The sequence below is a fragment of the Anoplopoma fimbria genome, chromosome 3 (assembly GCF_027596085.1).
Source record: "Anoplopoma fimbria isolate UVic2021 breed Golden Eagle Sablefish chromosome 3, Afim_UVic_2022, whole genome shotgun sequence".
NCBI lineage: Eukaryota > Metazoa > Chordata > Actinopteri > Perciformes > Anoplopomatidae > Anoplopoma > Anoplopoma fimbria.
Genome location: NC_072451.1, coordinates 22,265,011 through 22,277,749, shown reverse-complemented (window position 1 = coordinate 22,277,749; position 12,739 = coordinate 22,265,011). Strand labels below are relative to the sequence as shown.

Below are 12,739 nucleotides of genomic sequence, written 5' to 3'. Positions count from 1 at the left end.
TCTTCTGGGAAGCAAAGAAGAAAAGGAAAACACAAGTGTATGACTTTTTTAATGACTTATAGAATCATGGAATACTATAATATGACTTTTGTATGACTTCTCAATGGCATTTTTCAGGTCAAACTCTCCTCACCTTGACGTCCTCGTCTCCATCCACTCTGCTGCTCCTCCGATTTCTTATTGGTGAGGAATGGATGTGACTTTGTTTTGATGGTTTCTGTTTGTTCTAGTTCTTGTCTTTGGCATATGCACACAAGCAGACATCTGTAATATGCGTAATTGTACATAGCTGGCACAGCGGGGGTCCCTTCACTTATTACTACTTATGTCTTCTAACTTGGTATGTTGTGCATATGGTCCTGAATTATTCTAGTAATCCTGCTATAATGAAGTGGGTTACAGACCAAACAAGGGTTAATTAGCCACTTTACAAACTATCAATATATACCCACAAATCTTTAACACACTGAGTAAACTGATATGCCATTTCTGCCTTCTAAAATTTGATAACTTTGCTCAACAAGAGCAAAGTTACAGAATAGTTGAGCATAGTATTTGGTAATGTAGGCGCATCATGTGCTGTAAATTAAAACTGTGCCATAAATAATTGTTACAACTGGGGGAACCACAGGAAAAACAGACGGAGAGAGACTTCGTCCTGATAAGGTGCAGTGAAACAGTCTTTACTTATCAATAAACAGGTTTGGTACACAGATCCATTAGGTAATCAGGCAAACAATTCAGGAAAGTATGAGGCAAAAACTAAACTGAGAGAATCAGGCAGAGATCAGGAAAAACCAGGAACACGAACACAAGGAAATCGGTTGAACGCTTCACACGGCGGACAAAGACGAACTGGCACAGAGAAAGGTAAACACAAAGACTAAATACACTGGGGAGGTGTGGATGATTAGACACAAGTGGATCCAATTCGGGGCGGGGTAGACAATCACAAAAGTGGAAAAACACACAAGGGCAGGAAGTGAAGTATCTGAAACGAGAGGTAATAGACACAAAATAAAACAAGAAATAATAAAGTGTCAAAATAAAAGTATACATAATCTAAGGAGCTGGACAAGACATGACAATAATAAAACTGCTGATGAACATGTTACACATGCAGAGATTATTTACATGAACAAACCACATTTAAACAAAATATAACAACTGAAGGCTGCACGGTGGTGTAGTGGTTAGCACTGTCGCCTCGCAGCAAGAGGGGCCCGGGTTCAATTCCCAGGCTGAACAACCTTCTGTGTGGAGTTTGCATGTTCTCCCCGTGTCAGAGTGGGTTCTCTCCGGGTTCTCCGGGTTCCTCCCACAGTCCAAAGACATGCAGGTTAGGTTAATTGATGACTCTGAAATTGCCCGTAGGTGTGAATGGTTGTTTGTCTCTATATGTCAGCCCTGCCTTCGCCCATTGACAGCTGAGATCGGCTCCAGCACCCCTGCAACCCTTAACTGGATAAGCAGGTTACGGAACATGGATGGATGGATAACAACTGAACCATGTATGCAGTCTGTACAGTACATTTCACACAGCGAGAGAAACAAGCCTCAACCATTAGTGACACACGTTAATCTTTTACTGCAAGCAGCTTCGATATCCAAATACATGTTTTACTGCGCAATCTTACTCGATTTGAGAGTATTGTGTTTCATATTTGCATGCTGCTCATTCCCAATTATCCTTATCTGATGTTGTTTAAAAGGCTGTATGATTGTGACTTTTGCTAGTTGCTCATCCACAGGTGAAAAAAATCAATATAAAGGCCATGTTCCTTTGTTTTTCCCTTGCATCATTTTTAATGAGTTTGCAATCCATGGATATAATTGTTATTCCGTTTAAACCCAAGCTTCAAGTGCACATTTGATGAACATTTTGAGGAAGTGCAGTTTTTGGCGGAGGTTGCCAGTTGGTTTTTACACAATTTATTTGGCTAATAATGTAAAAAGATTTTGATATGTGTTGGCTACAATGTTAAAAATGTTTCCCTGATCACCAATTCCTAGAAGAACAAAAGAGCCAAAAAGTCTTTACTATTGGGTGTTGTGTGATCTGAATAAATATCTGAGATTCAATTTCCATTTTTTGTTATACTTTTGTATTTATAAGGATATAACTATTTATACATTCATGTTCTGCACTTTTTTACCTATGGGGTTGAGTCAATATATTGATCAAATTCATCACTTTTTGCTGTATTCACTTATCTACAATTGCATCAATACACACTGACCAATGTACATTTTCACGCAGGGGATACAGTGATAGACTATGATTATTTAACCAAAGATTTTGTGAGGTGACATTTATAAGGCACACAGGAATGAAAGATGTGTTTCTTCAAGTCTTGATTAATAATGACCATAAACTTTAATCTTATTCCTTTTGACTATTCAAAACAATAACATTGTATTAGAAAGTCTAGCTTTCTTTTACCTAACAAAAAGAAAGCTGTATGTCAATAAACCACGAGTTCTTAACTACAGTCAATCCAGGTTTTTGCCACGTCTGTATTCAACCACGAGTGAATATAGTGTTGTTGTGCGCCCTTATAATAAAGCTGTAAACCTTTATTGAATAGCTTGAACAGTATGAACAGAAATAGTAATCCAGAAATGAACATCTTTTGTTGCTGTCAGACAGAGCCAGTCATGCTGCTTACAGTCTTTGTGCTAAGCTACGCTAACCATCTGCTGGCTGAAGCCTTACATTAAGTGTACAGATAGAGAGTAGTATGAATCTTATCATCTAGGCAAGAAACTGAATATGTGTATAATAATGTCAAACTATTCTTGTTTAAGTCCCTGTCAATGACCTACTTTCATATGAACTTTTGTGGCTTGCCACACAAATTGTGTAAACATCGTATTCCCAGATAGGCTTAATCTTTAAAGTGTTTTCTTAATATGCTGTAGTTATAGCTCACCCATGGGGCTCAGCTGGCACATTGATGAGCACTGTCTTCACTTATATTAAGCATGTCAACTTTGTTAACACAATTATTTTGCAAAGCCACCTTGACTGAAGATGAACGTCATTGTTCCGATGACTAAAATCAACAGCTGACTTTTCATGGGTCGGTTCTGACTAATAATCATTTCAAGTGAATCTAAATATAACAAACCAGTTCCTACTTCCAAAGGAATTTAAACTAAACAGCTCACATTTAGTACATGACATCAGATTTTATCATCTGTCTATATATTTAATACAAACCCCAGTCAGTTACAGCTGTTTAGTTAACAGATGTAGGTAGCTGGTTGTGTTTTTAAGCCTGTCTAAATCCTTCTTCTTTATGTGTTGCCTTGGAAACAGAGCAGCTGTTAGGAGAGCAGCTAATCCAGGCAGCATCACATTTCAGGATGAGATGGCATAAATAAATGTTTCGACAATTCGTAGCAGGACAAGGTGAAGTGAGAGACAATTACAAAGTGATAGTTAAAGAAAAAAGGGGAATTTACTGAGATGAGATTTGGTAAAAATTTAATATTTGCAGAGATGAAACCTGGCTATTTCTGCAGCAGAAATTGGATATACAATACTTTAAGGCATGAACATTGCAAATCAACACAAAATCTGATGACTTGTGAGTGTGAGCCTCTTTATCTTTCTATCGGTTTATTAAGAAATAGTAGTTACATTACATTACATTACAGTCATTTAGCAGACGCTTTTATCCAAAGCGACTTACAGGAAGTAGTTCAGGTTAGGGCCTAACCTTACATGATAATTAGAAAATAAAACATATTTTCTAATTATCTTATGGGTGGACTAAAACCGCATTGCTTTTATTTTGAAGCCCATTTATTCTCACAGTGCACGCAATCGTGCACGTCAACTGTGCACGTGAAATGCGTGTGATTGACAGCCTGTCTTCCTTCCGTGTCACCCCTGAAAATGTGGGCTCATGCCAGAACCAGCTTTGTGATAGCCCACAAAATCGCCCAGAACAGTGAGCCATTCTCGGAGGGGGAGTTTGTGAAAGAGTGCATGGTCGAGTCTGCAGCAGAGAATCACAAGTGAAATGGGACACTTGATCTTTTTCTTTTTGCACAGTTCTGAAAACATTAAATGTTTAATATAGGCATGTAAAGTCAAAAAGGCTACAAAACTGGGACACTTTTCTTTACACAGTTACACAGTTCAGTGACATGTCTTGTTTATTTTGGCTACAAAGATGATGTGATGTCTTTAGAAAGCTAAGAAAATCCTTGTTTCAATAGTATATGAAACTCAAAATGCCCTTTGTTATTAATGTGACTGAAAATGAGTCAAATGTTTCACATTTTGTTTATCATTTTGGAAATTCTATTTGAATAAATGATATTTTTGAAAGCTAACCTCACCTTTTAATTGCCAAATAATAACATACACTCTTACCAGCGGTCAAAACAATGCCATTTACTGCTTTTTATATAGAAATAAAATGTATATTATGCATAATTGAGTTCGGCATTTTGGCCCGGCCCTCCAAAATATTTTCAGTTGCTCATTTGGCCCCCTGGGAAAAATAATTGCCCACCCCTGGGTTAGGTATTCCCCCGACTGGATTTCATCATCATTTTCAGTCTACAACTGAAAAATGACCACTAGTTTTGTTTTTCTCCTTTTATGCCATGTATCTGGGGTCTGTTGAGCACCGTCACAGGAGCAGCCTCAGGTATTATTGTTAGCAGTGTGCCAGACGCCTCCGTAATGACTTTTTGGCCTCTGCCACGGGGTATTCTTGGCTCTACGTATCACATGTCGGATGGAAAAAATATTTAAATCATAGTAAGCAGTATTCCAGCTCACACACTCCTAGAAAAGCCCATTCCTTCACTTATAAAGATGTGTTTGGATAGTAAATAGAGGAGGGCTTTCATCCAGGATGTTTGCACTTGCACGCTAATGGCGCTTGTGTAGCACTTCGATGGAGCTCAGCAAACTGTTGCTTTGGAGAGGATGGGCAAACACATTGTGAAATAATGTATAAATGTATAAATGACTTGTGAAATAATTGGCATCTTACACTCATGGTTTCGGGGTGTTGCTTGATACTGTATGTAGACTGCATTGTGGTTCACAAAAGTGATGAAATTGTTGTTGTGACATGCTGACATACTGTGCTGGTTTCCTTGAAGTGATGAAGCGGTTAACCGTTCTAGTGTTTCCTAATAGATGTTAAATTAGTGATACTACTAAGACTAATAATAAAACACTTTCACTTTGGAGATTTTATTTCATTAAAAAAAGCCTTTTCACAAATCTAATTACAAAAAAAGATCTTATAACAAGAAAATGTTAAATTAAGAGCCCACACTTTGTTGATCATCATTACATCATCATTATTTTCAGCACAGAAACTGTTCGTAAAGTCTTCTCACTGACACATCTATTCTACTCCAATGGGAGGAACTTTGCACTTCATGACATAGAGACATTTTTAGATTTGACACATCACTGACTGACTGCATTTCCTCCTATGCACGAGGAACAATCAAATGTGTTACTTACTGCATTTTACTTTTAACGTAATGAAATTTGATAAATGTCAGTTAGAGAGTCGTCCTTTTTCATCAGTATTCCAAAGTTTTGCAACCGATATTTGTGCAGCAGTGGAAACAAAATCCAAGATTAGGAGGGAGAGCAGGGGGTTTGAGTTGAGACTACATACAAACTGCATCTTTTTAGGAACTATTTTAACACATTCTGATATCAATGCAAAGCCAGCCTTATTAGCATGTCGTTGATCTCACACTAGCAGTGACAAGCATGAACTCTTTGCCGCTGGAAACACAGAACAAATGCTCCAGTGTTTTGACATCGGTGTCCAACTGAAAGGACTGAGGTAATATGTGCAGCCACGATCCTCCAATTATTTTGACCTATGACACACTCCCTCTCTCTCTGTCACATACTGACCTACACACACACAGACCTGAGGTAATACTACTAAAAGGCTGCTTTGCAAGGATAGGTGTTAAAATAGAACGGTTTACAAAGGAGAGACATTTTCACGGCTGTGCAGTACAGCCTCCCTATGAGTCCAGAAGTCTCCTGCTTTACCTGCGGGTGGGTTGCTGCCTTCCACAGGTCATAGATATCCTCCACGTGACCATGTGAGGTCATCATCTGGTCATAAATGCACATGTGGTAGGGCGCTTTGCCCTCACCTGAGAAATAGACGTGCTCCTGCGGATACACACCAACAGCATTGGCACAGATGCCCATGAACACATCGTCTATGTAAATAGAGGCGTTCAGGGTCAGTGTGGCTTGGTAGATTTTGTCAGCTACGTCGCTGGAGACAACATACCCGGCCCCAGCTGTGTAGTCGGGGTACGACAACCACTGGTACATCTCAAAGGGCACATAGTACTTGCTGTCTTTGCTGCGGATCGGGGGTGCACCTCTGTGCACCCGACCAACCCAGAAGTCTGTGACGCCTCTGCTGCTCATGTCCTGCAGGTAGCTCACCAGGTTGGGCATGTGGACGAAGATGTCGTCGTCAGCCGTCATGAGGAAGCGAGCGTGTGCGCAGCGGCTGTGCATCCAGTGGAACTGCAGGATCAGCTTCAGGGTCAGGTTGTGGAAAGAGTCTAAAAAGTCTTGTTGGATCAAATCGCCACAGAGACGGTCCTCGTGGATGAGCCGCTCCTGAAAACCAACCCTGTCCTGAGGTGTTCCTAAGGCGAACACCACCTTAACTGTCACTCCCAGGGTGTTTTGGATGTAGGTCTCATTGCCCCAGGTGGATCTGATGGCATTTCGCCTCTCAATGTTCTCTGGGGATGATTTGACAAAGAGGAGGAGGAGGACGTCCTTACCGGCGCACTTATCTGAGTGATCCAGCAGGTAGCGGAAGTTGCTGAAGCCTCTGGCCTGCTCACGTGGGATGGTGAGGCTCTTGTTGATGCAGGTGAAGCGGTTGACCAGGTAGCGGTAGGAGTAGGACTTGACGTGGCTGACGACGTTGTTGTCCATCTGCTCCCAGCAAACCATCACCACTGACAGCACCAGGCAGGTGGTCATCAGCTGCACACACTGGCATTTTCGTATCCGGCGGAAATTCACAAACATTGTGGAGTCCTGTCACCCAGCGGCGCCGGTCCCGGTCTGGCTGGTGACGGTGGTGAAGCAGCTGGTGGTGCTTGTGCGTGCGAAGGAGGAGTTTAGCTGGTAGAGGTTGTGGAAGTTGAGCGTGTCGTTCCAGTGCCTCAGTGCAGCACTTGGTGGATCTTCCATCCTAGGCTTTCCACATTCAGCAGGAGGATTAGGCGGTGGTGGAAGTCACCGGGTCTGCTGGGAAACGTCCTCCATCTCAACAGAATCACTCGCGCAATCGGCCAACAACTCGAGATTCATCTTTCACCCATGAAGCGGTCAGTTCTGAGAAGAGAGATTACACTTACTATGGTGGCGAGTTTGAGAAATAGTTTGTTGAAAAGTACAAGTCTTTCTCTGTTTCTTTGCTTTCAAAAGGAGGAAACTGAAAATGTTAAAATGCCGCAGTTTCTCAGTGTCTGCTTGGCCAACATCTTTCCCATTCTGAAACAGTTTATCTGTGCCAATATGTTGTTGGGTAATGATTTAGCAATTTACTTTTGTATGATGTGCTCTCTGATATGAAGCAATCTGAAAAGGTCATAAAGAGAGCAATTAATCACCTCCGGGTGTCAATGGAAAATAGAGGTAAACATTTCAAAGGACTTTAATTTATGAATCACAAAGAGATTCATTTAAACTGGTTCACCAGTATCACGACACAAACTACACTAAGCTGAATTTGGCTACACCTGCTTGTATTCAGTCTTTTTTTTTTGTAGTAATGTTAGCTGAAAAGTCAAAAGTTAGCGGGTGGGTTGAAAGGGATGGGTCGACTGAATACAAAAGCCAACACAGCAAATGTGCCAATGCGAGCCAGTCCATAATGGAGGGGTTTAAGGTGCAGGCCAACTGAAATAGCTGAGAGTCATGGAAAGCATTGGACACAATGAAATAACTCGGCAGCACAATGCGGGACCAGAATAGCCTGCTTCCGGCCGGCCCTGGGCTAAAAGCGAGGGGGGATCATGATGGTCCTGGGGCCTGGGACTCCCACTGCACCCCGAGAGCTTTTTAAACATCATTGGATGGCCTGTGCCTAATGGGGTCACTTGCTCAGAATGGCTCCCTTTTCCATCTGCCTAATAATGAGAAACTATGCCTCACCTCTGTTACATCCAATTATTTACTACTTTTCCATGATGGGCCACAAACCTAACTTTACAACCTACCTGTCACAAAGCATATTTAAGTTATGAATGCTTACTTTTGTCAGGGTTAGGGTCAGGGTTATGGTTATGGTTAGGGTTAGGGGGTCAACAGAAGATATTGGCTTTTTACTGGCCAATTTGGAGATAAGCCCACATTCCTGTTGGACTGTGACCTACACATGTAACTTATGAATATGGGAGTATAAGAGATAATTTGTGTGCTTGTAATTAGGCAATCCAGCTGGTCATGGCTAGTTTTGCCAAATGATATATATAAAACGGGACGTCTTGTTTGCTCAAGCAGCAGCATAATGGTGTGTCATCAGCAAACATCGTGACCGTACTCAATAAATGTTACCTTTTTCCAACACTTTTCCTTAGATGATCACGATTTCGTAGTGTGTTCTGGTAATGTTCGGGAGTGAACGATGATTACAAGAAGTTTCTTAGACTTCATTTTATTTAAATCATCGACTGAAAGCGCTGCCACTATCACATCTTGTTCAAAGGCTGTTCCGGTGTCAGTCACTCTATCTGAGCGCTGTACGACACACTGTGAAACACAGCAGAAATACAAGTGTTGATCCTCACCCCTCTGCCTCAGCTGCATCTAAAACAAGCTTTGTGAAAGCAAACCAACCCTCTTGCATATTTCAAAAGTCACCGTTTGTATAAATAGATTTAGGGGGGGGGGAATCACACATTGCTGAAACTGATCACTCCAACACTCACCGGCCAAAGAGAAGATATGTGTGTGAATCCAAGCAACAGTCTGCTTCCCCACTGAGTCTTCTTCTCTGCTGCACAGATCCGCCTCTCTGCTTGAAGTTTACTTCTCCTTAAGATGACAGGAGGTGAAACCCTTTCCCTCTGATCCGTCCTCTGCTCTCTCTCTGTGTGTGGAGACTGTAAGTTGTTAATGTGCCAGTTGCCTTCGTTCTTTTCTATCCCCTCCCACCCTCCCTTTCCTCTTTCAGTGTGGGGCTGGTCTGCTCTCTGTGTGGGTGGTTGTAAAGAGAGAGGGGAGGAAACTATGAGAGAAAAACCTACCCTTTGTGTCTTTCCTTTGTTTCTCTGCCTGGGTGACACCCAAAAGGCAGTACAACAGATCAATATCTGACTTAAGTTCTATAATTGCAAAATGATCCACAAACTAGAACAGGGGGCCAATTACAGGGGCCAATTGCGGCGATATTTTGTGGCCCCCACCTTAATATGAAAGTTTAATGTTAGTTTTATATGAATGGCACTTTACAGTGTTGTGTAAACTGAACGAACCTACCAATCACGGTGGGGTATATGGCTCTCGGGGGCGGGACATCGACCGGGCTTGATGCAAGCAGAGAAACATTCTCAATGAGTGACAGTGACAGCAGCGTTGCCATGGAGAGTTACAGCAGCGTTGCCATGGAGAGTTCTCTTCCGTGCCTGGCTGGCTGCCTCGTTTCTATTAAACGCGGACATTCGTCCCAGCGCTGCGTTCACAACACCTCCAAAAAAAAGTTTTTTTAAGTTGCTGCCCAGCGGTACATTATACGTATATATGTCTCTCTCTGACAAAATAAATCAAAGTCATCATTTAGTAGTGTCCTGAAGAGATTTTTTGACTTAAGAGCAGAAGTGAAGAAATTCATGGAAGATGACAGAATGGATGTTCCTGAACCTGATGATCCAGGGTGGGTTATGGACCTTGCATTCCTAGTGGACTTAACACAGGAGCTGAACATCCTTAACCTGAAGCTCCAGGGCCCTGCTCAGCTTATCACTGCAGCTTATGAAAATGTGAAAGCCTTCTCCGCTAAACTGAAATTGTGGAAAACTCAGCTTTCTGTAAAATATCTCAGCCATTTCACAACATGCAGGTCTCTGGTGGAGGAGGGCACAGCCTTCAGTGGTGGTGAATATGCCTGTGCTAGTGAAAACCTTCTGCAGGAGTTTGATCAGCGTTTTGCTGACTTCAAGGCACGCTGTGGCACTTTCCAGCTGTTTGCTGACCCCTTCTCAGCTGATGTGGAGAGTGTCCCAAGTATGTTGCAAATGGAACTTATTGACTTGCAGTGCAACAGTGATCTAAAAGCTAAATTCAGAGAGGCACAGGGAAAAGCAGACATGACTGGACAATTCATGAGAGAATTACTTCCATCCTTCCCTGAGCTGTCAAAAATGTTCAGTCAGGTAATGTGCCTTTTTGGAAGCACGTATAAAAACTTTATCTTGACTATGAACTTTAATAAATGCAAGTACTTAGTGATGCCCATGTTGAAGCTGTACTCAGAGTTTCTACTGTGACCTTGATCAGGGCAAATGTTGCTCAGCTGTGTGAGCAGAAGCGCTGCCAGGTCTCTGGCAAGAAATAGAATAAAGCACAAATGTATTCAGGGATTGTATGTGTTGGTTCAGTGCAATGTTTCAATAAGTTATTAAAAACATGGAAATAAAAAAGTAAATTTTCAAAAATATTGCGCTTTCTTGTAGTGCTTGAACGTTGAAGTGGCCCTCCTATGAGACGACAATACCAGCAGTGGCCCCAAGCCAAATTGAGTTTGAGACCCCTGTAGTAACTAGAACAACCGCCTTGTGGTTATAAGCCTTCCCCAACCAGTCAAGTAGCAGTTTGCATCAATGTCTGTGAAAATGTCGTCTTTTAAGCAGTTTATCCTGCTGATTACTTTAGTGATGATCGAAAATGTGTTTTGTGAGGTCACAGTGACCTTTGACCACCAAAAACATATCAGTTCATCCTTGAGTTCAAGTGGATGTTTGTGCAAACTTTGATGAGATATTGTGTTCACCAGAATGGGACGCCAGGAGGGGGCGGTCTTAACAACTTTACTTGGAAACACTGCTATTAAAATAATAGCATCCATTACTCTTCTTTGAATTTCCTGGTTTGTGATGGAACATGTGAAGCTGTCAGAGAATCAAAATACAATATATTATTTATATCAGCAATCATAAAATCAGATTCATCTCTTTACTGTTGAAAAAGAGAAAAAAAACCCACTGGAAACAGGCAGACAGAGTTCGATGCAATAGAGTTTATTCTTTAAGCAAAGAAATAAACCCGAGTTGGCTCCGGAGGCGAACTGATTTGCTTTGTCCTCAACATCGTCTTATATAGTGTCAGAGCTCTTTTTTTTAAATCCGTAAATTCCTCCCTGTTTTCTTTGATCTGCAGATGCAAGCTATCTTGGTTTGGAAAGCCCCTGACCGAAATTTGTCTTTTCTATGCCTATTATTCTCTCGCATGTGGTCATTTCATATAGGCTGAATAATGTATTGCTAGTAGTCATTCTCATAGGATGAAGTTTTGTCAGGCCTTATCTTTTTTTTCCTTCCTGTCGTAATTTTGGAAAGCTGAACTGTGTGTCTGTGTTCACACAGTTCTACTCTTCCCTGCATGTCGTATGCTGACGTGTGTGTGTGTGTGTGTGTGTGTGTGTGTGTGTGTGTGTGTGTGTGTGTGTGTGTGTGTGTGTGTGTGTGTGTGTGTGTGTTTTTCAACAGCTCTTAGTCTTTTACTAAATAAAACAGGTTATATCTTAAACCATGCATATCATTCTATATTCACACCCATTTCAGTATGCAGATGCCCTATATATATAAGTTTCAAACATTTAGTTATATTCAACATTTAGATAATCGATAGTGATAGTCTATTATGATTAAATCGAACTCCAACACTACCAGATTGATTGCCATGTCATTCTATACTGGCATTCATGGTCCCCAGAGGGTGGATCCTAATGACGTTGGTGACGCCCTGACTTTTCATGTGGCACCACCATGACATTCACATTTAGTTGTTTTGCTTGGTGAAGTCTCAATCACTATTTAATTGATGTTTATGAAATTTTGTTTAGATATTCATTGTGTCCAGAGGATCGAACCCTTATGACTTTTATCATCCTGAACTTTCTTTCAGCACCAACAGCAGGTCAACATATTCACTCGCCCAGTAAAAAATACTTCAACATATATAACGGATAAACTGGCTCAAAATTTGCTAAAGATATTCATGGATCCCAGATGATGTATTTCCCTTTCTGTGCACAAACCACACCAACTGTAACTGATGAGAATTTCACAACCGAGTTTGGCAACCGACTTGTGCACTAGATGAATATCTAAAAATACACTGACTGACCTGATTAGAATAAATGCTTATCAGGAGGTCACAGTAGGAACTACAGTACAGAACTGTCAGGTACCGCTGAGCACATGACAATTGCTGGATTTTTCAAGGAAAGTGTAAAAATAAAAAAGAGGTATGTTTAGCTTGTGTGCACACTTTCTCACGCATTCAGAAATACACTCATGCTTTCAGTACTTTCAGTAATTCATTCGTTTTTTGCACAAATGAAGATAGCCTTTGTGTATTCTCTATGCCAGCACAATATTAGCATGATATAGAAAGAGTTAGTTGCTGTTATGATACTACCTCTTATTGACGGCCCTGAAATGATCCCTTCCTAACTCCACTGTGCAGTAAAAC

At 41.3% G+C, this 12,739-nt stretch overlaps 1 protein-coding gene across 1 annotated transcript; it reads right to left on the bottom strand.

Moving 5' to 3' along the window:
- Positions 1-5,219: 5,219 nt before the first annotated feature.
- On the bottom strand, positions 5,220-9,140 carry b3gnt5b (UDP-GlcNAc:betaGal beta-1,3-N-acetylglucosaminyltransferase 5b). Its single transcript, XM_054596251.1, has 2 exons — positions 8,977-9,140; positions 5,220-7,378 (listed from the first exon to the last, which is right to left on the bottom strand). Exon 2 carries the CDS (start codon positions 7,067-7,069, stop codon positions 5,942-5,944), a length of 1,128 nt encoding a protein of 375 aa, XP_054452226.1. The 5' UTR covers positions 7,070-7,378; positions 8,977-9,140; the 3' UTR covers positions 5,220-5,941.
- Between the last annotated feature and the right edge of the window lie 3,599 nt (positions 9,141-12,739).

Coding starts and splice junctions, on each gene's coding strand:
- b3gnt5b (XM_054596251.1), bottom strand. CDS start 7,069: ATGTTTGTGAATTTCCGCCGGATACGAAAATGCCAGTGTGTGCAGCTG.